Source organism: Eschrichtius robustus, chromosome 11, assembly GCF_028021215.1.
Source record: "Eschrichtius robustus isolate mEscRob2 chromosome 11, mEscRob2.pri, whole genome shotgun sequence".
Classification (NCBI taxonomy): Eukaryota; Metazoa; Chordata; class Mammalia; order Artiodactyla; family Eschrichtiidae; genus Eschrichtius; species Eschrichtius robustus.
Window position 1 is genome coordinate 105,343,071 of NC_090834.1, and position 26,741 is coordinate 105,369,811.

A 26,741-nucleotide genomic window follows, 5' to 3' on the forward strand; every position below is an offset into this window, starting at 1 on the left:
AGTGAGGCTGACAGTCTTGTTGTAATTGGGAGAAAACAGGCTGCAGCACATTTGGCAGATTGAGAGTCACCTGCAGCCAAAGTTGGGGTTATGCAGGCAGCCGAGGGGCTCAGGGCCTCCTGCCTCACATGGTGAAGAGAGGAAGAAGAGGTCAAATTCTAACCCAGATGGGAAAGTTTGTCCCTGGACCAGTTTCACTTCCTCTCCTCACTCTCAGGAAGGTGGGGGAGGACATCACCTCCCCTTGCTGCCAAAGTTTCTTTTGCGACAGGCTGGGGAGGGTTTATAAGAATCTCCTAGTGGAGACAACCTGCGCGTTGAGCCCCCCAGTTGGCCTCTGCTCCCTTCCAGCCACTTCACAGCAGAGTCCAAATCCAGAACCGTGTGTGTTTCATGGGCTGGAGGGTGGTGAGGGGAGGACAGGGTGGCCAGAGGCAAGGAGTGGGGGATTGGGGGCAGTGGCCATTCTTAGCAGTTTGAAGGAAACAAGGCCTTTCTCCCAAGCACCCTGCATAGGCTCAGTGGCAGCTCTGGCCACCTGCCCTCCCTGGAGGGTTCCAAACCCCCATGGAGTGCCTCAGAGTGGAGAGGGTTCAGGCAAGGAAGACCACAAAGATGATGAAGAAGACAATGAGGATGAGGAAGATTTTGACCATAAGCCACCGGTTGGAGGTGACCGACTGGAAGTACTTGAGGATCTCTGAGTGGGCGGCCTCAACATCCAGCTGGGCTCCCAGCACGTTCTCGTCGATCCTGGGGATAGGGCCAGGAGGAGGGGAAAGAGAATGACACTGGATTAAAAAGAATGCTGTTGAAGTGTATTTTCTGCATGTATATATATTTGTATTTGATATATAGAAAAAGCTCTGGAAGGGTAATATAAACAAGTCTTGGCTGTGGTTTGAAAATCAACTCTGCAACTTATTAGCTTATGACCCTAAGCCAGTCATTTAACTTCAAGTCTCATTTTCCTCAACTGCAAAGGAAGGAAAAATGAGGATAACACAAATGGTAAGTTTGTTGTCAGTCTTAAATGAGTTATATAAAGTGCCCAACCCATACTAAGAGGATCCAAAATGTTAGTTATATTTTTTTGCTCATTGGTATTTATTGATTTTTATCTAATAAACAGTATTGCATTTGTAAAAAGGGGGATAAGTTCACAGACCATTATGGTAAGGAAACCCTGGTTCTGAGTGAGAAAGGAAGAAAAAGTTGATGATATGGACAGGAAGTCAAGGGATAAGAAAAGCCCTATATTAGGAGAACATGTCTCTCAGGATATAGAGAAGTTCTCAGAACAATGGCAATCTCTTGAGACACTGCTGAGGAAAATCAAACATATCCCAGCTAATCTGAATATGCAGTCCTAAAAAACCAAATATAAACGCTGGTCTTTGCAGGGAGTCGCTGGGAGCAGGCACCTGTGGGAGCTGTGAGGTCAGAAAAGTTGGTGGAGCCTGGTAATCAAGTAGGTAAGTGAGAGGAAAGGCTGGGCCAGTGGCTGCAAGCCCAAGGTCCTGGTAAGGTGGTCAGGAGGACGGTGAGCTAATCTCTGTCCAAATACAGGAGCCTGGATTGTACATGACTCCCTGTTTATGTCAGGGAGGCTAATTGAAGTATCAGGTTTCCTAGCTTTTGGCTATAATTACATTGAGAAGTGTGGATGCGTTTGTCATCTCATACCCAATTAAGCTCATGCATATTGGCAATTATAATGGCTTTGCTTAACAAAAATGGGAAAACAATGAATGCAATCTGGCATATAAAAGATTTTAAATGGGAGTCTGTGAATGAAATCTAATACAAGGAAAGAAATTACTATTATTCTATAGTAATTTTAAGACAGAAAACTTCTTTAAGGAAGAATGTCAGCTAATAAATGTAGAAGGAATGAGCAAATTAGAAAATTACCATTTTGCAACACACACTCTCACAAACGAATCAGGCAAGGACCATCAGGGGGCTAAGGAGCTGGAAATTTCACAGGGACTCAAAGCATCACTCCACAGATGACTCAGTCTGATGGTCACCACCTTGAACAAGTGGCCAAACTTGGTATCACCAATAAAACAGATAACCTCATCAAGTGCCTACTGATATGATCATCTTCGTAGCCGGCCAAATACATGGAACTTAAATTTAATCATAGGGAAAACAGTGGACAAATAAACATGTAGGACCTCGTACAAGAGACACTGGCCTCTTCAAAAAAAAAGTATCACACACACAAAAAAAACAAAAGCAGACTAAAGAGACACAACAATCAAATGAAATGTGTGAATGTTGTCTGAATCTTAAATTGAAGGAAAAAAGCTAAAAACTTTTTTTTTAGAACAGTTGGGGAAATTTGAGTATGGACTGAGTACTGGACTGTGTTGGAGAATTGTTCATTTTCTTAGGCTTGATAATGGTATTGTGGCTGCTCAGGAGAATACCTATTTTTGGCAGATGCTTGCTGAAGTATCTGGGGATAAAATGTCATGATGTTTGCACCTACTTTTAAATGATTCAGAAAAAAAAAAAGGTGAGAGGAAGCAAATGTGATAGAATGTCAACAGTGGGTGAATCCAGGTGAAAGGAATATAGGTGTTCCTTATGCTATCCTCCCAACTTTTCTATAGTTTGAAAGTTTTTAATTTACAAGTTGGAGGTAAAAGGAAAATGACTGAGTAACACTAGATCAGCAGTTTTTCTACCTTAGAAAAAAATAAGAATCACCTGTTGAGCGTCTCAAAAACGCAAATTCTTTTACTTTTTTTTTTTTTCTGCCAAGCCAAGTGACTTGTGGGCTCTTAATTCCCCGACCAGGGGTCGAACCTGAGCCCACAGCAGTGAAAGCGTGGAGTCCTAACCACGGGACCGCGAGGGAATTCCCTGGCGGTCCAGTGGTTAAGACTCAGCGTTTTCACTGCTGTGAGCCGGGGTTTGATCCCTGGTTGGGGAACTAAGATCCCACATACCACAAGGAGTGGGCAGAAAAAAAAAAAAAAGCAAATTCTTAGGTCTCACATTCAGAGATTCTAGGGTGGGGCCCAGAAAACTACATACTGAGAACTTTGGACTAAATCAGTGGTTTCTCAAGAGGGTGCTCAAATCCAGATCCACTGGCATTTGCAGGAAGCAAACACAAGAATATCTGAGTCTACTTTAAAAATATCATCCTTTCAAAATTTCAGTTTCTTTTTCATATCATTGCCCACAAATTTTGTCTCCTTTGTTATTTCCCTTTTAGGTTTCAATCTACCGCCAGATTGCTTCTGAGCCACTCAATTGAAATTGCTGGCACTGATCCAGTTAATCCAAGCCCCCTGATCCAAGTAATGCTTGAGGATCCTTAATTCACACTTCCTTTCTCAGGGGCACCAAGAAATAACGACCCCTTTCTCCCTAAAATTCTTTCCACCTCAGCTTCACATCTCTTTGCTTTTTTCTCTCATCTCCCTAAAACTTCCTCCTCAGTCTCTTGGACAGATTCTTCCCTTCACCACATATGCCTGGAATCCATGGGGAGCTGTCCTGTCCTTATTCTCACTTTACCCATTGTCCCTGGGTAGTCTCATCTACCTCCATGGTTTCACCAAGAAGCTGACTCCCAAGTCCTTATCTCTAGCTTAGCCCTCTCTTCTAAGCATTTAGACCATGCATCTCATGCCTCTCAGCTGTCCCAGAACAAACCTCATTCTCCTCACCCAGCACCAGTCTGCGGCCTCTTGCGTTCTCTCCCTATCCCCAGATCCAGGAGGACTAGCTCACAGGAGCAACGACAAATGTTTGCTAAACCAATGAACAAATGAGTACTAACACCGAAAAATACTTATGACACTTTTTCAAGGAAGACTAGAATGTAAAGTTGTATACATACTATAACTCTAACTTTTTTTAAAAAATAAAAGGCTTTCAGTTTTGTTTTCCGTTTGTGGGGTTTTTTTGTTTGTTTGTTTTTTGTTTCTTTTTGGCCTCGCTGCGTGGCATGCAGGATTTTAGTTCCCTGTCCAGGGATGGAACCCATGCCCCCTGCAGTGGAAGTGCAGAGTCCTAACCACTGGACCGCCAGGGAATTCCCTAACTCTATTTAAAACACATATGCAGGGGCTTCCCTGGTGGCGCAGTGGTTAAGAATCCACCTGCCAATGCAGGGGACACGGGTTTGAGCCCTGGTCAGGGAAGATCCCACATGCCACGGAGCAACTAAGCCCATGCACCACAACTGCTGAGCCTGTGCTCTAGAGCCCGTGAGCCACAACTACTGAGCCCGTGAGCCACAACTACTGGAGCCTGCGCACCTAGAGCCCGTGTTCCACAGCAAGAGAAGCCACCGCGATGAGAAGCCTGCACACCACAACGAAGAGTAGCCCCCGCTCGCCACAACTAGAGAAAGCCTGCGCACAGCAACGAAGACCCAACGCAGCCAAAAAAATAAATAATAATAATAAATAAATTCTTAAAAAAAACACATATGCATTGGGGAAAGAACACAAAGCTTTTATTGATACAAATCTGTTTCTTTGAATCTATAATATTCTAATATTCAAAATACACTGTAGGGCTTCCCTGGTGGCGCCGTGGTTGAGAGTCTGCCTGCCAATGCAGGGGACACGGGTTCGAGCCCTGGTCCGGGAAGATCCCACATGCCGCGGAGCAACTAAGCCCATGAGCCACAACTACTGAGCCTGTGCTCTAGACCCCACGAGCCACAACCACTGAGCCCGTGTGCCACAGCTACTGAAGCCCATGCACCTACAGCCCATGCTCCACAACGAGAAGCCACCACAATGAGAAGCCCACGCACCACAACGAAGAGTAGCCCCTGCTCGCTGCAACTAGAGCGCGCACAGCAACAAAGACCCAATGCAACCAAAAAACGAAAACAAAAACATTGTAGCCTGAGAAGCTCCAGTGTTTATGGCCTAACTCAGCAATTCAACTGAATTCCCTAGGTCTCAGTTGAACCAGATAAGAATCAGTCAATCCTCCTGGTTCTAGGATCAAGACTGCTGTCTTCACAGTGCCGTTAAATTGCCCATTTAAATATGTGAGGCTGCTTAATGCACTGGTGTTGGGAAACCTGCTTTATACAAATGCAGGTGTTCACGCAGTTTCACTTGATCAACAACCAAGAGTACAAGCGCTCTGCTTGCTAGGTGCTGTGGGGAATAAAGAACATCCAGGCCTGGACACTGCCTGAAGGCATCAGAGCAAGTGGGCGGGAATGTGTGAACCTGTGGATTCCTCAAAACTCCCACACCTCCTCTCCTTGATTCTCTCCACTAATGGCCTTCCTTCTTACCGAACTGAGAACATAGAAGTAGTCTGAAGAATTGGGCAAGGTAAAAAAAACAGGTTCCTGGCCTCACACTTGGAGATTCTGATTCCACAGATGTGAGTGCAGTGGACTGCCAGGAACCTTCATTTTTTTTTTTTTTTTCCAGGAGAAAATATATTTTTAAATTAGGTATAGCTGATTTAAGATACTATAGTAATTTCAGGTATAAAACATGGTGATTCAAAATTTTTATAGATTATACTCCATTTAAAGTTATTATAAAATTTTGGCTATATTCCCTGTGCTGTAAAATATTTATATTCTTGTAGCTTATTTTATATGCAGTTTTTATCTCTTAAACCCTTCCCCCATCTTGCCCCTCTCCCTTCCCTCTCCCCATCAGTAACCACTAGTTTGTTCTCTATATCTGTGAATTTGTTTCTGTTTTGCTATATTCATTCATTTTTTTCTTTCCGTTTTTTTAATTGACGTATTGTTGATTTACAATATTATATGTTTTAGATGTACAACATAGTGATTCACAATTTTTAAAAGTTATACTCCAATTAGTTATTATAAAATATTGTCTATATTGTCTGAACTGTACAATATATCCTTGTAGCCTATTTTATACACAGTAGTCTGTACCTCTTAATCCCCCACCCATGTGTTGCCCCTCCCCCTTCACTCTCCCCACTGGTAACCACTAGTTTGTTCTTTGTATCTGAGTCTGTCTCTTTTTTGTCTCTTTCAGTAGTTTGTCTTATTTTTTAGATTCCACATATAAGTGATATCATACACTATTTGTCTTTGACTTATTTCACTAAGCATAATACACTCCAAGCCTGTTCACTGTTGCAAGAGTTGCTGCAAATGGCAAGATTTCATTCTTTTTATGGCTGAGCAGTATTCCATTGTATACATACACTACATCTTCTTTATCCATTCACCTGTTGATGGACACCTAGGATGTTTCCATATCTTGGCTATTCTAAATAGTGGTGCTGTGAACACTGGGGTGAATGTATCTTTTCAAATTAGTGTTTTCGTTTTCTTTGGATATATACCTAGGAGTGGAGTGGAACTGCTGGACCATATGGTCGTTCTAATGTTTTTACTTTTTTGAGGAACCTCCATACTGTTTCCCACAGTAGCTGCACCAATTTACATTCCCACCAACAGTGCACAAGGGTTCCCTTTTCTCCATATCCTTACCACCATTTGTTATTTGTGGTCTTTTTGATGATAGCCAGTCTGACAGGTGTGAGATGGTATCTTATTGTGGTTTTGACTTGCATGTCTCTAATGATTAACAATGTTGAGCATCTTTTCATGTGCCTGTTGGCCATCTGTATGTCTTCTTTGGAAAAATGTCTATTCAGGTCTTCTGCCTTTTCTTTTTTTTTTTTGGCTGTGCTGTTCAGCTTACAGGATGCCAGTTCCCTGACCAGGGATCGAACCTGTGCCTCCTGAATTGGGAGCACAGAGTCTTAACCACTGGACCTCCAGGGAAGTCCCTCTACTCATTTTTTGATCGGGTTGTTTGATTTTTTGATGTTGAGTTGTATGAGCTGTTTATACATTTTGTAAATTAACCCATCAGTCATATCATTTGCAAATATCTTCTATTTTGGTAAGCTATCTTTCTGTTTTGTCAGTGGTTTCCTTTGCTGTGCAAAACCTTGATTCGGTCCCAGTTGTTTATTTTTGGTTTTGTTTCCTTTGCTTTAGGAGATGGATGCAAAAAATATTGCTATGATTTATGTCAAAGAGTGTTCTGCCTGTGTTTTCTTCTAGGAATTTTATGGTTTCTGGTCTCACATTTCGGGTCTTTAATCCACTTTGAGTTTACTTTTTTTTTTTTTTTTTGATGCACCATGTGGCTTGTGGGATCTTAGTTCCCTGACCCGGGCCCCTGGCAGTGGAAGCGCAGAGTCCTAACCACTGGACCGCCAGGGAATTCCCACACTTTGAGTTTACTTTTGTATATGGTGTGAGAAAATGCTCCAATTTCATTCTTTTACATGTAACTGTCTGGTTTTCCCAGCATCACTTACTGAAGAGACCGTCTCTTCCCTACTGTATATTGATGCTTCCTGTGTCATAGATTAATTGACCATAAGTGCGTGGGTTTATTTCTGGGCTCTCTATTCTGTTTCATTGATGTGTCTGTTTCTGTTTCAGTACCATAGTGTTTTGATTACTGTAGCTTTGGTACAGTCTGAAGACAAGGAGCATGACACCTCAAGCTCTGTTCTTTCTCAAAATTGTTTTGGATATTGCAAGTCTTTTGTGTCTCCACAAAAGACTAAATGCCATTACTTCACAGGTGAATTCTATCAAACATTTAGAGAAGAGCTAACACCCATCCCTCTCAAACTCGTCCAAAAAATTGCAGAGGAAGGAACACTCCCAAACTCATTCTATGAGGCCACCATCAGCCTGATACCAAAACCAGACAAAGATACTACAAAAAAAGAAAATTACAGACCAATATCACTGATGAATATAGATGCAAAAATCCTCAACAAAATACTAGCAAACAGAATCCAACAACACATTAAAAGGATCATACACCATGATCAAGTGGGATTTATCCCAGGGATGCAAGGATTCTTCAATACATGCAAATCAATCAATGTGATACACCATATTAACAAATTGAAGAATAGAAACCATATGATCATCTCAACAGATGCAGAAAAAGCTTCTGACAAAATTCAACACCCATTTATGATAAAAACTCTCCAGAAAGTAGGCATAGAGGGAACCTACCTCAACATAATAAAGGCTATATACGACAAACCCACAGCAAACATCATTCTCAATGGTGAAAAACTGAAAGCACTTCCTCTAAGATCAGGAACAAGACACGGATGTCCACTCTCACCACTGTTATTCAACATAGTTTTGGAAGTCCTAGCCACGGCAATCAGAGAAGAAAAAGAAATAAAAGGAATACGAATTGGAAAAGAACAAGTAAAACTGTCACTGTTTGCAGATGACATGATACTATACATAGAGGATCCTAGAGATGCCACCAGAAAACTACTAGAGCTCATCAATGAATTTAGTAAAGTTTCAGGATACAAAATTAATGCACAGAAATCTCTTGCATTCCTATACACTAATGATGAAAAATCTGAAAGAGAAATTAAGGAAACACTCCCATTTACCATTGCAACAAAGAGAATAAAATATCTAGGAATAAACCTACCTAGGGAGACAAAAGACCTGTATGCAGAAAACTATGACACTGATGAAAGAAATTAAAGATGATACCAACAGATGGAGAGATATACCATGTTCTTGGATTGGAAGAATCAATATTGTGAAAATGACTATACTACCCAAAGCAATCTACAGATTCAATGCAATCCCTATCAAATTACCAATGGCATTTTTTACGGAACTAGAACAAAAAAATCTGAAAATTTGTATGGAGACACAAAAGACCCCGAATAGCCAAAGCAGTCTTGAGGGAAAAAAATGGAGCTGGAGGAATCAGACTCCCTGACTTCAGACTATCCTACAAAGCTACAGTAATCAAGACAATATGGTACTGGCACAAAAACAGAAACACAGATCAATGGAACAAGATAGAAAGCCCAGAGATAAACCCATGCACCTGTGGTCAACTAATCTATGACAAAGGAGGCAAGGATATACAATGGAGAAAAGACAGTCTCTTCAATAAGTGGTGCTGGGAAAACTGGACAGCTACATATAAAAGAATGAAATTAGAACACTCCCTAACACCATACACAAAAATAAACTCAAAATGGATTAGAGACCTAAATGTAAAACTGGACACTATAAAACTCTTAGAGGAAAACATAGGAAGAACACTCTTTGACATAAGTCACAGCAAGATCTTTTTTGATCCACCTCCTAGAGTAATGAAAATAAAAACAAAAATAAACAAATGGGACCTAATGAAATTTCAAAGCTTTTGCACAGCAAAGGAAACCATAAACAAGACGAAAAGAGAACCCTCAGAATGGGAGAAAATATTTGCAAACTAATCAATGGACAAAGGATTAATCTCCAAAATATACAAACAGCTCATGCAGCTCAACATTAAAAAAACAAACAACCCAATCCAAAAATGGGCAGAAGGCCTACATAAACATTTCTCCAAAGAAGACATACAGATGGCCAAGAAGCACATGAAAGGCTGCTCAACATCACTAATTATTAGAGAAATACAAATCAAAACTACAATGAGGTATCACCTCATACCAGTTAGAATGGGCATCATAAGAAAATCTACAAACAACAAATGCTGGAGAGGGTGTGGAGAAAAGGGAACCCTCTTGCACTGTTGGTGGGAATGTAAATTGATACAGCCACTATGGAGAACAGTATGGAGGTTCCTTAAAAAACTAAAAATAGAACTACCATATGATCCAGCAACCCCACTACTGGGCCTATACCCAGAGAAAACCATAATTCAAAAAGACATATGCACCCCAATGTTCATTGCAGCACTATTTACAATAGCCAGGTCATGGAAGCAACCTAAATGCCCACCGACAGACGAATGGATAAAGAAGATGTGGTACATATATACAATGGAATATTACTCAGCCATAAAAAGGAACGAAATTGGGTCATTTGTTGAGACGTGGATGGATCTAGAGACTGTCACACAGAGTGAAGTAAGTCAGAAACAGAAAAACAAATATTGTATATTAATGCATATATGTGGAACCTAGAAAAATGGTACAGATGAACCAGTTTGCAGGGCAGAAATTGAGACACAGATGTAGAGAACAAACGTATGGACACCAAGGGGGGAAAACGGTGGGGGGGTGGGGGTGGGGTGGTGTGATGAATTGGGAGATTGGGATTGACATGTATACACTGATGTGTATAAAATTGATGACTAATAAGAACCTGCTGTATAAAAAAATAAATAAAATTAAAATAAAAAAAAGACTAAATGCCATTAGTATTTTATAGGGATTGCACTGAATCTGTAGATTGCCTTGGGTAGTATGGTCATTTTAATAATATTAATTCTTCCAATACAAGAACATGGAATATTGTTCCATCTGTTTGTGTCCTCTTCAATTTCTTTCATCAGTGTCTTATAGTTTTCCAAGTACAGGTCTTTTACTGCCTTAGATTTATGCCTGTTCTTTTTGATGTGATTGTAAATGAGTTTCCTTATTTCTCTTTCTGATAGTTTGTTGTTGGTGTATAGAAATTCAACAGATTCCTGTGTATTAATTTTGTATCCTGCAACTTTACTGAATTTATTGATGAGCTCTAGTAGCTTTTTGGTGGCATCTTCAGGGTTTTCTATGTATCATGTCGTTTGCAGTGACAGTTTTACTTCTTCCTTTACAATCTGGATTCATTTCTTTTTCTTCTGATTGCTGTGGATACAACTTCCAATACTATGCTGAATAAAAGTGGTGAGAGGGGGCATCCTTGTTCCTGATCTCGAGGATATGCTTTCAGCTTTCCACTGAGTATGATGTTAGCTGTGGGCTTATCGTATATGGCCTTTATTATGTTGAGGCATGTTCCGCCCACTTGTGAAGAGTTTGTATCATACATGGATGTTGAATTTTGTCAAAAGCTTTATCTGCACCTATTGAAATGCTCTATAATTTTTATTCTTCAGTTTGTTAATGTGGTATATCACACTGATTTGTGGATTGAAACATCCTTGCATCCCTGGAATAAGCTCCCACTTGATCATGGTGTGTATTTTTAATGTATTGTTGGATTCAGTCTGCTAATATTTTGTTGAGGATTTTTGTATTTATGTTCATCAGTGATATTGGCCTGTAATTTTATTTTCTGTGATATCTTTGGTTTGGTATCAGGGTGATGCTGGCTTCGTAGAATGAGTTTAGGATCACTCCTTCCTCCACAATTTTTTGAAATAGTTTGAGGATAGGTGTTAACTCTTCTCTAAACATTTGGTAGAATTCACCTGTGAAGCGATCTGGTCCTGGACTTTTGTTGGAAGTTTTTTAAAATTACTGATTCACTACTGGTAATTGGTCTGTTCATATTTTCTATTTCTTCCTAATTCATCTTGGGAGATTATACGTTTCTAGGAATTTGTTCTCTGCTTCTGGGTTGTCCATTTTATTGGCATATAGTTTTCATAGTAATCTCTTTTGATCCTTTGTATTTCTGTAGTATCAGTTGTAACTTCTCCTTTTTCTGATTTTATTGTCTTAGGCCCTCTCTCTTTTCTTCTTTATACGTTTGGCTAAAGGTTTATCAATCTTGTTTATCTCTTCTTACTTTCATTGATCTTTTCTATTTTTTTTTAGTCTCTATTTCATTTATTTCTTCCCTAATCTTTATTACTTCTTTCCTCTACTAACTTTGGGTTTGTTTGTTCTTCGTTTTCTAGTTCCTTTAGGTGTAAGGGTAGGTTGTTTGAGATTTTTATTTCCTGAGGCAGGCTTCTATTGCTATAAACTTCCCTCTTAGAACTGCTGTTGCTGCATCCCACAGATTTTGGATTATTGTTTTCATTTTGTCTCCAGGTAATTTTTATTTCTCCTTTCATTTCTTCAGTGATCCATTGGTTGTTTAGCAGCATATTGTTCAGTCTCCACTTGTTAGTTTTTTTTGCATTTTCTTCTTGTAGTTGATTTCTACTCTCATAGCATTGTGGCTGGAAAAGACGCTTGATATGATTTCAGTTTTCTTAAATTTACTAACACTTGGTTTGTGGCCTAGAGTGTAATATATCCTGGAGAATGTTCCATATGCACTTGAAAAGAATTTGTATTCTGCTGCTTTTGGAGGAATGTTCTCTATATAAACCCATTTGGTCTAATGTGTCACTTAAGGCCAGTGTTTCCTTATTGACTTCTTGTCTGATGTGTCCATTAATATAAGTGAGATATTAAGGTTCCCTACTATTATTGTGTTAGTGTCAATTTCTTCCTTTATGTCTGTTAATATTTGCTTTATATATTCAGGTGCTCCTATGTCTGGGTGCATGTATGTCTACAATTGTTATATCTTCTTATTGGATTGATCCCTTGATCATTATGTAATGTCCTTCTTTGTCTCTTGTTACAGTCTTTGTTTTAAAGTCTGTTTTGTATGATATAAGTATTGCTACCCAGCTTTCTTATGATTTCCATCTGCATGGAATACCTTTTTCCATCCCCTTTCAGTCTGTGTGTGTGTCTTTAGATCTGAAGTGAGTCATATATAGGCAGCATATATATGGGTCTTGTTTTTGTATCCATTCAGGCACTCTATGCCTTTTGATTGGGGCACTTAGTCCATTTACATTTAAAGTAATTATTGATAGGTATGTACTTATTGCCATTTCGTTAGTTGTTTGAGGGTTGTTTTTGTAGTTCTTTTTGTTCCTTTCTTCTTTTGTTCTCTTCCCTTATGATGTGATGACTATCTTTGGTGTTATGTTTGAATTCTTTTCTCTTTTTTGTAAATCTATTATAGATTTTTGGTTTATGGTCACCATAGGTTTATATATAGCAATCTATAAATATACATATGTGGTTATTTTAAGTTGCTGATCTCTTAAGTTCAAATGTATTTTTACTCCCCTCCCCCACAGTTAGTTTTTGACATATTTTACAACTTTTTGTTTTGTGTACCCCTTACTTACTTATTGTAGATATAGGTGATTTTACTCTTTGTCTTTTAATTTTCCTACCAGTTTTGTAAGTGGTTGATTTACTACTTTTACTGTATATTTAATTTTACCAATGAGCTTTTTCCTTTCATAATTTTCATGTTTCTAGTTGTGGCCTTTTTTTACTTAGGGAAGTCCCCTTAACATTTCTTCTAAAGCTGGTTTGGTGGTGCTGAACTCTTTTAGCTTCTGCTTGTCTATAAAATGTTTGATTCCCTCATCAAATCTGAATGAAAGCCTTGGCAGGTATGGTGTTCTTGCTGTAGGTTTTTCCTTTTCATCACTTTAAATATATCATGTCACTCCCTTCTGGACTGCAGAGTTTTGCTGGAAAAGTCAACTGATAGCCTTATGGGAGTTCTCTTGTACATAACTTGTTATTTTTCCCTTGCTGCTTTTAATATTCTCTGTCTTTAATTTTTGCTATTTTAATTACAATGTGTCTTTGTGTGGTCCTCTTCAGGTTGATGCTGTTCGGGACTCTCTGGGTGTCCTGGACCTGGATGTCTGTTTTCTTTCCCCAGGTCAGGAAAGTTTTCAGCTATAATATTATGTCTCCCAATACGTTCTCTGTCTCTTTCTCCCTTCCCCTCTGGGACCCTTATAATGCAGATGTTAGTACACTTGATGTCCCAGAGGTCTCTTAAACTGTGCTCACTTTTTTTTTTTCTTTTCAGTTTCAGTGATTTCCACTACTCTTATCTTCCAACTCACTGATCCATTCCTCTGTATCATTTAATCTACTGTTGATTCCTTCTAGTATATTTTTCATTTCAGTTATATTCATCTGTTTGGTTCTTCTTTACATCTTCTAACTCTTTGTTAATCTTCTCACTGTGTTCATCCATTCTTCTCCCAAGTTCCTTGATCATCTTTATGATCACTACCTTGAACTCTTCTTTATCAGGTAGTTTGCCTATCTCCACTTCACTTAAGTTCTTCTTCTGGGGTCTTAACTTGTTCGTTTGATTGGAACATGCTCCTCTGTTGCCTCATTTTGCCCAATTTGCTGCTTTTATTTCTATGTACCTGGTAGGTTCGTTATGTTTCCTGACCTTAGAGAAATGGCCTTTCATAGGAGATGTCCTATGCATCCCAGCAGTTCACTTCCCTCGGTCACCAGAGCTATATGCTCTAGGGCTGCCCCATATTGTGTGGGCCCTTCTGCTGTGGTGGGGCTGACTAGGCGTAGGTGGCCCAGTAGGCGTGGCTGGCCCATGGTCTGGTTAGTTGCCAGGCTCTGCCTTGTGCAGCGGCTGCCAGCCACTGGTTGGCAAGATCTTCATTTTTTATAAGCTCTATAGGGGGAGGGGGTTCCTATGAACACCCAGGTTTGGCAACCAATGGTTAAAAGGATGTTTGTTTATTTATTCAACTATTAGGTGCTGAGTCCCAGGCATTTACACAGTGCCATGAGTTCAGCTATCTTGGTCCCTCCCCCCAGCATCTGCTTTCCCAGCTCTCACCAGCTCGTCTCAAAGCCAAGTCCTCTACTTATCCACTGGATCCCACTTCCTCTCACCTTCTCAAAGACATAACTTTAAGATTCTTCCCCCTGCCTGCTATATTATCAATTTTTATTTCTCTGCTGGATCATTCCCATTAGAATACAAACATATGGGGCTTCCCTGGTGGCACAGTAGTTGAGAATCTGCCTGCCAATGCTAGGGACACAGGTTCAATCCCTGGTCTGGGAAGATCCCACGTGCCACGGAGCAACTGGGCCTGTGAGCCACAACTACTGAGCCTGCGCGACTGGAGCCTGTGCTCCGCAACAAGAGAGGCCACGATAGTGAGAGGCCTGCGCACCGCGATGAAGAGTGGCCCCCGCTTGCCACAACTAGAGAAAGCCCTCGCACAGAAACGAAGACCCAACACAGCCAAAAATAAATAAATAATAATTTCTAAAAAAAAAAAAAGATGAACTTCAGCTCATACAGTTAATAAAGGAAAGCTCTTCTTTACAGAAAACACACACCCAAATTAGATAAATTGATTCAGACCAGACAAGCATCATAACTGGCTACTAGAATCATTAGGTTAAAGGCTTTTTGGGAACAGGGTATCCCATAATCACTTGCTGATTGCAAAGAAGAAAATGTACTTTTAAAAGGAGAGATTATCTGTTACTACCTTAATCAAGTGATCAAACTTGTTCTAGATAATACAGGGTCAATCTGACATTAAATGCCTCCTAATGAGATGTAATTTGTTGATACATATATATCAGCAAAATAAATATATAGTTATAGTTGATTTTTTTTTGGCCGTGCCACGTGGCTTGCGGGATTTTAGTTCTCCAACGAGGGATCAAACCCAGGCCCTTGGCAGTGAAAGTGCTGAGTCCTAACCACTGGACCACCAGGGAATTCCCACAGTTGATTATATATATGTGTGTGTATATATATATATATATATATATATATATATTCCTAGAAGAAGAAAACAGAAAGAGAAAGAGGCAGAAAAAAATCTTGAAGAAATAATGGTCAAATATTCCCTAAACTTTGTGAAAGACATAAATTTACAGATTCAAGAAGCTCAGAGAACCCCAAGCAGCATAAATTCAAAGAAGGGGCTTCCCTGGTGGTGCAGTGGTTAAGAATCCACCTGTCAATGCAGGGGACACGGGTTCGAGCCCTGGTCCGGGAAGATCCCACATGCCACGGAGCAACTAAGCCCGTGAACCACAGCTACTGAGCCTGCGCTCTAGAGCCCGTGAGCCACAACTACTGAAGCCCAAGCGCCACAACTACTGAAGCCCATGCGCCTAGAGCCCATGCTCCGCAACAAGGGAAGACACTGCAATGAGAAGCCCGTGCACTGCAACAAAGAGTAGCCCCCGCTCTCAGCAACTAGAGAAAACCCATGTGCAGCAGCGAAGACCCAATGCAGCCAAAAATTAAATAAATGAATAAATAAATTTATATTAAAAAAAAGAAAAGTAAAAGAATTTGTCATCAGCAGAACTGCACTACAAAAAGTACTATGGAAAATTCTCCAGGTTAAAGGGAAGTGATGGAAACTGGATATTCGGGAAGAAATGAAGAACACTAGAAACAGTAAATATATGAGTAAGTATAAAAGACTATTTTTTCCTCTTAATTTCTTTAAGATAAAAATTATACTATTATATTGTGGAGTTTATAAAGTATGTAGATGCAACAAATATGACAACTAAAGCATAAAAGATGGAGAAGAGGGTTGCAAAGTTCTCACATTTTATATGAAGCTGACTGTGAAAAGTTAATGATGCATATTGTAATCCCTAGAGCAACCACTGGGGGAAAAAAAAAGCAATTACATATAGCTAAAATACCAACAGACAAATTTAAATGGAATTAAAAATTTTTTTTCCAACTGTTCAAAAGACAGGAAAGAAGGAAGAGAGGAACAAAAAACAGAAGGGAAAAACAGAAAAAAAAATAGTAAAATGGTAGGCCTAAATCCAACCTTAGCAAAAATTATTAACTATTAATGAACTAAACACTCCAATTAAATTCTCAGCTCTCATCTTGCTTGGCCTATAAGCAAAATTTGTCACAGCTGATTATTCTTTCCCTGAATCATTTTCTTCTCCTGGCTCCTAGGACACCACATTCATTTATTTTTCTTCCTACCTCACAAGCTGTGCTCCTGTTCAGTGCCCTCCCTCAGAACTGAGAACTGAGTCCAGAAATAGCCCTGGGACTCAGTGCTTGATCCTCCTCTTAGAACTCCCTTGGCCTAGTTTCAAAGTCCAATTCTGCCCACTCTTGGCCCAGACCTGTCTCCTCAACTCCTTATATCTATCGGCCTGTTCACTATCTCCACCTAGATGTCTAACAAACAACTGTCCACCTCTTGCTGGACGTGTCCAACACAACTTATTTTGCCCCAAATCTACTCTACCCTGCGTAACCAGCCCTATTTCAAGTGAAGAGCATGAATCCCTTTGATTGCTCACATCAAAAGCCTGGAGTTATCATAAATTCTTTTTCTCTCACGCCCTGCATTCAGTTCATCAAGTAATTGATCCTATTGGTTCTACCTCCAAAATACATCCAGAGTGCAACTACTACTCATACAACCTTGGTCCCAGCTACCATCACCTCTTGCCTAGATTACTGAAAAGGCCTCTGCACCCATCTCCCTGCATCTATCCTAGGTCCTTACAATCTGTTCTGACTACAGCAACCAAATGATTCTTCCCTAGCAGTTCAGTGGTTAGGACTTGGCGCTTTCACTGCGGTGGCCTGGTTCAATCCCTGGTCAAGGAACTAAGATCCCACAAGCCACGCAGTGCGGCCCAGAAAATAAATAAAGCAAGCAGAAATCAGATAGTATAACCGTTCATCAAAACCCTGCAGTGGCTCCCCATGTCACTCAGAGTAAACGCTAAATCCTCACACTGGCTTTAAAAGGCCCCACATGATCTGGTCTCCCATTTCCCTTCTAACCTCACCCAGTACTACTCTCCTTCTCACCTGTCCCCAGATGCAGTGGCTTCTTTGCTGTCCTTTAACTCATCAGACATATTCTTGCCTGAAGGCCTTTACACTGGTTCTTCCCTCTGCCTGGTACTCTTCTCCATATATCCACATGGCAAACTCCCTTACCTTCCCCCTTCTTGGATAGACGTCATCTTCTTAATAGGGCCTCTCTTAATAACCATCCTATTTAAAATTACAACTTGCTCCTCCAAACCTAGAACTCCTGATTAGTTTACCCTACTCTACTTTTATTTATGGATTTATCACTGGGCAAAAATATACACTGGACCATTTACTTATTATGTATATTTTAACTTATCTATCTCCCCTACAACAATGTGTATTCCACAAGCGGAGGGTTCTTTGTCTCTTTCATCCTTGACTGTATCTCCGTAACTGACTGAACGAACGCTAAGTGCCAAAGAGGAGCAGATAAAATGCCTCGTGCAGTAGCAGGGGGCCCCAGGGGAGCAGAGAGGCCTTCCCGTGCGTGGGCTCTGCCTACCTCCCTCCAGTCTTATCCTGTACCTTTCTCTTCCTGTTCATTGCTTTCCAGCTGCACTGGCCTTCTTGATTCTTTTAAAATTTTTTAAAAAATTAATTAATTTATTTGGTTGCGTTGGGTCTTCCTTGCTGCACACAGGCTTTCTCCAGTTGCATCGAGTGGGGGCTATTCTTCGTTGCAGTGCACAGGATTCTCATTGCAGTGGTTTCTCTCGTTGTGGAGCTCGGGCTTTAGGCGCATGGGCTTCTGTAGCTGTGGCACGTGGGCTCAGTAGTTGTGGCTCACGGGCTCTAGAGCGCAGGCTCAGTAGTTGTGGTGCACGTGCTTAGTTGCTCCGCAGCCTGTGGGATCTTCCTGGACCAGGGATCGAACCCGTGTCCCCTGCATTGGCAGGCGGATTCTTAACCACTGTGCCACCAGGGAAGTCCTTTGATTCTTCAATACAGCAAGACTGTCCCATCATAGGGCCTTTGCTCTAGCTGTCCGCACTGCCTAGACAACTCTTAACCCTCTCCTTTGCATGGTTGGATCCCTCTTGTAGTTCATGTCTCTGCTTAAATATCAAGTCTTCAGAGCAGCCTTCCCTGCCGCCCAATCTGATATACCTCCTCCATCACTTTCTGAACACCTCATCCGACTTTAATTCTCAGTATAGCCCTTATTAGTACCTGAAAATTTCTTCTCAATTCTTTTTAACAGCTGTTCTCATCCACACTATTAAATTCCATACTACAAAGTAAGCTCCACAAAATAGACTTAACTGTGCTATTCATCACTGTATCCCCAGCACCTAGGACAGTGCTTGACAAGGAACAGGTGCTCAATTAACACTTGTTGAGTGGATGGAGGCAGGTGAACTTGACCCTATGGGTGGACAGGATTCACTCTTCTCTTTCAAAGGGCATCAGGCTGTCCCTGGGGACCTTTAGGATGCCAATCCACAGGGAAGAGAAGGCTCCTGTTTTTGAAGTTAAGGAGAGAAAGAATCTCACCTCTGAATGGTTTCTTCCTGTTCCTTAACCATGTGTGCCAACTGCTGGAAGATGGAGCCCAGCTCAACAATTGTGGACTCAATATTCTGCATGGTGTCTGCCCGGCTCTGGATGTAGGAATCCTTCAGAGGAGAGACAGCATACATGAGCACTGGGAGCTTCTGCAGGGTAGGGCCTGCCTCTTTAGGACCCTCCACTTTGCCATTCCACCCATGGCACTTTCCAAACGCTTGCTTGTGACCACAGAGGAAAACAGAGGAGCAACTCCTCCCAAGCTCAGAGCGTGGATACCTGCTCATCAATGAGCTGCAGCTGCTGGCTGGTCCTAGAGTCCATCATGTTAATGGCCACGTCCCCAGAGGCTCGAGACTCCGCCCCCAAAACCACAGCACCGCCCCCTGGGGGAAGAAAGAAGACACAGCACTTCTTAGTGGTTAAAAGGTTCAAAGCCCACATGCTCTGGATTTGAATTCCAGCTCTGGCACTTACTAGCCTTGTGAACCTGGACAAGTCATTTAACCTCTCTGAGTCTCAGTTTCCTCACCTGTAAAATGGGGGATAATAATAGTTGCTTTCTCAAAAGGTGGTTGTGAAAATTAAATGACAGAATGGGAATACAACAAGTGAGTGCAAAAAAAATTAGAAACTCTCATTCTTCTGAACATGATTGAATTCACCCCCAACACTGAGAATGCTGGAGACTAGGTGTGGATCATAAATCCCAGCAATCAGGTCTGACCTCTGAGAGACAAAGCCTAGCAACCTCCTTGGCCCTCCATTCTCCTACCAAACCCCTGCCTTTGGAAGATACCAGAACCGGAGTAACTAAGCCTTATCAGGGCTCCCTGTATTGCCTGTGACTTACCTAGGTGGTTGGGGGCAAGGGGCAGGGCTGACACGGGTGCCCGGGAGAACTGCTCCCGCCGGCTCCTCTGCTGCTTCAGGTTCTAGGGTTGGGGAAGAAATGCAAAGGTCCTGAGGCCGCTGGAAAGCGGGCACATTAAAGAGATTTCTCCTGGTGCCCGTGACCCTGTTGCCCTTGCCCTTCCACTTGTCCCCTTCCCACTTCCCTCTGGGGCCCTCACCCCGATTCCTATCCCTCCTACACAGATTCTTCTCACCTCTGTCCTCACTTCTAAAACTGATTTGAAGTCATTGGACATGGAGGCCAGTTTTGACTGAAAGAAAAGGAGAGAGGGTCAGCCAGAGAAGACAACGCCTTCCTCCCTTCTGCCTCTCCCTCTCCCGGGTCCCACCTGCAGGGAGACCACGATGGTATTGGAATGGGTTTGCAGGTGCCGGCCGCTCTGGCTGCCCTTGGCTCTCACGAAATCTTGAAGCTGGGCGATTTGTTTGTTGAGGCTATTGATGTCCTGGTGAAAGAGCCAACAGAAAAACTGAGTATCAACCATGGGGTCCTCAGCCAGCGTGTCTCCCACATGGACATCTCTGGCAGGGATGGCAGGGTGGACATTATTAGCAGGGGTGATGGTATCTTGGACAGACCGGAAGGGCCTGCTGGGATAGTCCAAGCTCTGGAGTTTGCTCAGGCTCAGTCCCTGCGGGGTAGAGCCAGAAAGAGGTGAAATATGGCCCCGTCATTCGTAAAGACCTGAGGTGTTTACTCCCTCCACCCTGCTGTCCTACCCCCACTGTGAGGCCATGCTCGTGGCCATAGAACCCTTCAAAAGGCCAAAATCTCAGACCCAGAGCATGCTGAGCAACAAAGCATCTGTGCTGTACTCAGGAGACGGGAAGAGTCAAAGGCACCATGGCTTCCCAGAAGCATCAACGAAATGCTTTTCATATACAGAATTCCTTTTAAAAATTACTGTTGCAAAAGAGTGAAAGATGTGACTTGTCTAACGTTACACACGATGAATTAGTAGCACAGCCAGGCTTTCTACACCAGGCCAATGGATCATCTGCTTCCCAATCCTGCCTGCCGAGGGCCTCGTGAGACAAGGGAGATGAAGGAGGCGGCTGGGAGTGGCAGAGAAAGCTTGCCGCCCCAGGACAGCAAAGTCCAGGGAAGGACCAGAGGAAGAAGGAGGGAGAGGGGAAGAGTTCAAAAATAGTGAGCTCAAGGAACAGGCTAGGAAAAAAACTAGATTAGGGACTTCCCTGGTGGCACAGTGGTTAAGAATCCACCTCAAGCCCATGCGCCTCAACTACTGAGCCTGCGCTCTAGAGCCTGAGAGCCACAATTACTGAGCCCACAAGCCACAACTACTGAAGCCCGTGCACCTAGAGCCCGTGCTCCGCAACAAGAGAAGCCACCGCAATGAGAAGCCCACGCACTGCAACGAAGAGTAGCCCCTGCTCGCCGCAACTAGAGAAAGTCCGCGTGCAGCAACAAAGACCCAACGCAGCCAAAATATAAATAAATAAATAAATGAAAGTTAAGAAAAAACTAGATTAGGCAACTTCTACAGTCCCTCCAATAGTACCCCCAGGTAGTATCCCTCCAATTAGTACCCTAGCCCCCAAATTCTCTCGAGACCCCTGGACAATTTCCGCTGCTGGCTGCTCTGTCCCTCTGGAGTTAGTGGAGCCTCCTCACAGCCGTGTGTCCAAAATTGCATGCCAGGTTTTTCCCCCATAAAATCTCCTCCCCCAGGAACTTAGAAAATGGCACCACTCCCCACTTAGTCGCCCAAGCTAGAAGCTTCTAAGTCACATACTGACATCTCCTTAACCCAACCTATATGCCACAGCACAACCATAACCTACACTGAGCGTTTACTACATACTCAGCACTTTGTGAACAGAACAGCGGTCTCGGGTTTGATTACTGTGCACCATGCGACCTGCTAAGCAGCTTACGACTTTCTCTTAACATAGAAAATAACTCTTAATTTCCCCCCCAGAGCTATTCCCCCTTCCTTCTTTGCCATTTTGGTAAATGGCACCACCGCTCACCAGTTGCTCAGAAAAAAACCTTAAGAAATCATCCTCAATTCCTCTCTCCTTCCCTTAATCCACAAGGAACCCACAAAGAACCCAGCTGATTCCAACATATACTCTGAATGTGTCCACTCATCTCCTTCTCTAACAGAGCCACCCTAGTCCAAACTGTCCTCTCTCTAAAAATTGCCCAGAGCCTCCTAAGTGATCTTCCTTTTAGAATTTGCCCCCTACAATGCGCTTTCTACACAACAACCAGAGTGATCTTCTAAACCAAAAATAGTGCATGTCATTTCCCTGCTTCAAAATCTTCCAAGAGCTTCCCACTAAACTTAGTACACGATCCAAATTCCTTACCTAGCTTACACGGGCTACGTGGTCTCGCCCCACTCACTCCTCTGACCTCACCCCCCCCAAAGCCCTCCTTCTCACTGGCTGTGCTGCAGCCACACTGGCCTGTTTCACAGCCTTTCACGTCAAGGTTGCCCAGGCCTCGGGGCCTTTCCCTTTGCTAGTCCCACTTTCTGGAATGTGCCCCCGTCAGATCTTTGGATGACCAACTTTCTCCTTACCATTCAGGTCTCCGTGTCCCTTCCTCAGCCAAACCATCCTAGATCACCCCATATAAAGTAGGCCCCTACCCTGAGGAACTCACTCACCTCATTTCTTTAATAGGATGTGCCACTACCTGAAACTGTCTCTTCTGTCTGCTTGTATAGTGTCTAGTTCACCCATTCAGCAAGGAAGTTCCCAAGGGCAGGGACTGCATTTGTCTTGTTCACTGCTGAAGCCCCAGAACCAGGCAGCCAAAGTCACTCAATAACGTGAGTGATTGAAAAAATAAACTAATAAATCCTCATAACAACCCTGTGAGGTGGGTACTGTTATTATGCCCTTTTTATTTATAAGTGAACTGAAGCTCAGAGTAGTTAGGTAGCTTACCCAAGGGCACACCATAATTGGTGAGCCTGGGATTTAAAGTCTGTCTAAATCCAGTCACTGGTTCTTAAATGCCTATGCAATGATGCCCCAGTAGTTAACGGAACCCTCTCTTTTCTACTCAGCACAGCATCTCCAGAATGTGTCTGCCCTTTGGCCTCTGCCGTAATCATCTTCATACTGGAGGACTGCACAAGCCTAGCCTCTCTGACCGTTCATGCTCCAGGGTGTTCCTTTTTCCCCCATGGTCATTCAATTTCTCATTTTATTCTTATTACATTGTTCCGGGAAAGAAACAAATAACACTGTTAGAACTGCTATACTAGGATCTTGCAGACAGAATTGGAATCCAGGTTCTAATCGTCTTTGCAGCCCACACACTTCAGAGTGATTCCACACTCCTTAGTAAGTCCCCATGATGATCTTCACAGACAGCTACCAGTCTACCTTTTCAGCCTCATCTGCTGCCAATCACTCATTCGATCAACAAATACTGAGTACCTAATACACGCCAGACACTGTTACAGGCATCTGGGATACATCCATGAACAAACAGAAAGAAAAATCTCTGCTCTTATGGCATTAGCACTTTTTTTTTCTTTTTTTGAGGAAGATGAGGTAAGTGGGAGGAAACAAACAAACAAATTAATTATAGAGACAGTTAGAATGTAACAAGTGCTATAAAAAAGGAACTAGAGCAACATAAGGGAGATGAGAGTTTGGGGCGCTGGGGTATTAAACAGCATGGTGACAGCAGGCCTCCCTGGGCAGGTGATATCTGAGCAAAAACTTGAACTTTCCCTTTTATAAGACATGCCTCTGCACACACTGTTTCCTTTGTCTGGCATGTTCTTCCACTGCTTCTCCACAAGCCTTGAAACCAGCTCAGATGTCACATCCTCAATAAAATCTTTCCCAGTGTCCCCAGACTATTTCATTCATCTTTTCATAAGATCTTTTCCGTACCACTTGCCTCCTATTCATTGTAAGTGTGAGTTTATGGGGCTGGATACCTCTTCTAGACAATAAGCCCTTGAAGGCAGGTATCTTGCCTCGTAATGTTTGTGTGGCAAGTGCCCAGCGTGGAGCTTTGTACACAGTAGATGATCACTGACACAATGGATGAGTGGGATGTTTGGGGCTGGCTCTAGAAACTTTTCTCTGGGACCCTAGAGCAAGGGAAAATGATGGAAGTGATCCAATTGAAATGCTGGGCTCTCCCGATCGCTAGTCGCTCACCTGTTTGATAATATAAGTTAGCTCCTCAATTTCCACTGCTTTATCATCAAAGAGGGACTTGCGCTTTGCCACTGCAGAGACAAACAAGAAGCCACGACAGGTGAGGTCGAAGACCAGGCTCAGGAAGTACGGTTCCTCCGCCCTCCCGGGTTCACTGCCCCAGTTCTGAAAGGCCCCGGGAACACTCACAGATTGTCAGCTTCTCCAGCTTGGCAAATGTGTTGCTGAGGTCTTTCCCAATGCGCCTGCAAACGAGCATTAATGGGAACACTGCGGGAAGGGAAGGAGAGGGCCTTTCCCACATTAGCACCAGCACAACCAATCCCAGTCCTTACAGCCAAGGTCACCACAGGCAAGGCTACCTCTCCTCAGACACTGGTCATCCCACCACATAACTTCTCTCAACTCACTTGGCCATGAGGGTGAATTCACTGCGCTGCCGGACAGCACGCAGAGCTGGCTTGTTTGTCTGGATTCCATTCTGAAAAGCAACGTCAAGAGGTAAAACTTTAGTTTTCCCTCCCCATTTCCAGCTTTCACTGTTCCTCAGGTGTCTACTAAACTCACCCTCTAACACTAGCGGCATCCTCCACCAGACGGTCCATACAGGTAGACCTAGGTGCCACCTCTTACTACATGGGGGGTTTGAGGCAAGTTGCTTAAACCATTCTGAATCTCTACTTCCTCTTCTGTAAAATGAAGACAATCCACACACCTCTTGTTCTTGCTAAGATTAAAAAACCTAAGGGTTGGGACTTCCCTGGTAGTCCAGTGGATAAGACTCAGCGCTCCCAGTGCAGGGGGCCGGGGTTCGATCCCTGGTCAGGGAACTAGATCCCACATGCTGCAACTAAGAGTCACATGCCGCAACTAAGACCCAATGCAGCCAAAAACAAATAATAAAATAAATATATAAATTTTAAAAAATTTAAAAAAAAAAACCTAAGGGTTGTAAATTATTTTAGCCAAATACCAGGTCCATTCTAAGCACTAAATAAATGGTAACTAGTATTACCATTCTATTCCTCCAATCCGGGAATCAGAAAGGATAAACGTAAAACTCATGGAGATCGTACAGAAGAGCAGCTAACAAGAGCTGACCACTAAAAATATTTTAAATTACATTTATTCAGGTTCCACTTGGATTCAGAAAGTCTGGACCAAGACAAATCTAATTTTTAAAAAAGCACTCCAAAGTGGTTTTGATTAGAACTACTTATTTAGAAACCTTCCTTCATTTTACAGATGCAAAACCTGGGGTCCAACTAGATTAACTTCTGTGTTGTCACAGAGCAAACGTGGTAAAATTATACTGGAACTAGAATTCAAAGGGCTTGTCTCTGAGCTAAAAGCTCTTTCGAGAACCTGTTTCTTATCCAAACCAAATATACTTGCAGCCACCTCTTGCCCTGAGATATTCCTTCCAGAATACCAACCCTACGCTCAGGGAATTCCTGATTTAATAATAATTAAAAAAAAGCCTAGATCCTTGCCTCTAGATTAGCTAGCCCACATCTTCTCTGTTGCTTGGTAGATCCTACCACCCTCCCCAAGATGGACCAGTTCTCCATCGGGCTCCCCCAAAAATTACTTCAAACAACGGTGCTAGAGCACCGCCTCTCCCAGGTCTGAGTAAGAGTCGCTCTTGCCTTTCCCACTCCAGGTCCTTACCTGACGGCTCTGCAGGGACTTGCAGGCAGACAGGAACTCCTGGGTCCGATCCCGGCAGGACATGGTGTCGGGAGGGGGAGGGACCAGGGCCACTGGGGGGGGCAGAGGGGCGATGTCGCTGCTGCTACTGCCAGCAGTTGCAGGGGACAGGACCTGTGTCTTTGAGAGACCCAGGTAGACACCCTGATCCGTGTTCTTAGATCCGTAGCGTTTCCGCGGGATCATTGAGACGCATAACCTTGGACTGTGGTGGAGGGAAGAGTATCATTCCCCAGGCAGCCTCCTTCCCCACAAATCCCCCCCAACCAGCAGATCCTCGGGGCCCCTCTGCACTTGGCACGGACTTTCGCGCCCGAAGCCTCCCGCAGATCCTGGGGCCGAACCGCAGCGGGCAGGACCCCGCTTCTTCTCTGGCCCAAGCCGTCCCGCTCCTCAGACTCTTCTTCCAACTTGGTTCTGGCGGCCAGAGCGCGGGCCGGGCCCTGAAGTAGAGGCAGGGCCAGAGCCAGGTCCTGTGGCTCCGAAGCTCCAGCCCGGCCCGTGCAACTGCCCTGGGCCCTAACTGGGCCCTCTCGTATCCACGGGTTCCTCCGACTCGTCAGGGAGAAACGGTGACGGACCTCCTGAGAGGGACACACTTCGGTGGGCGGAGGGGGTAAATCTCTAGGTGTTTATAGAAGCAGGAAGTACCACCCTCGATTCGCCTAAGTCCCACCGTCTGGAGGACTGCAACCACTGATTAGCTAAGGCCGACGTCTTTCTCAACAGGGGCTTTCCTGATTGGACGGCGACGTATTCGCTCACTTCGAGCCGGGCCGGCAGGACTTGCCCGCTTGTCCCTGGTTCCCTTCCCCCCAGCCCGCGCCGTCCCCGGAAAGAACTGTCCAGAGCAGACACTGCGGTCAGACCCCTCTTAGAGCGTGTCCTACCTCCTCTCTGCCGCCTGGCGCCGCCGCCGCCACCGCCACTGCCACAATCCCTCGGGCCGTCACCGCCTTCTCCCCGGGAACCGAAGCCGCCGAAACCCGACCAAAGACTAGAAGCCGCCACGTCACCCACACATAACCCCACCCCCGGAGACGAGAGGGCGGTGCCACGCCTT

At 43.4% G+C, this 26,741-nt stretch overlaps 1 protein-coding gene across 1 annotated transcript; it reads right to left on the reverse strand.

The window, feature by feature from the left end:
• Positions 1 to 2: 2 nt before the first annotated feature.
• On the reverse strand, positions 3 to 26,706 carry STX5 (syntaxin 5). Its single transcript, XM_068555238.1, has 11 exons — positions 26,569 to 26,706; positions 25,640 to 25,883; positions 24,379 to 24,449; positions 24,158 to 24,213; positions 23,969 to 24,039; positions 20,140 to 20,256; positions 20,005 to 20,061; positions 19,749 to 19,830; positions 19,175 to 19,281; positions 18,884 to 19,005; positions 3 to 753 (listed from the first exon to the last, which is right to left on the reverse strand). Exons 2-11 carry the CDS (start codon positions 25,862 to 25,864, stop codon positions 594 to 596), a joined length of 1,068 nt encoding a protein of 355 aa, XP_068411339.1. The 5' UTR covers positions 25,865 to 25,883; positions 26,569 to 26,706; the 3' UTR covers positions 3 to 593.
• Between the last annotated feature and the right edge of the window lie 35 nt (positions 26,707 to 26,741).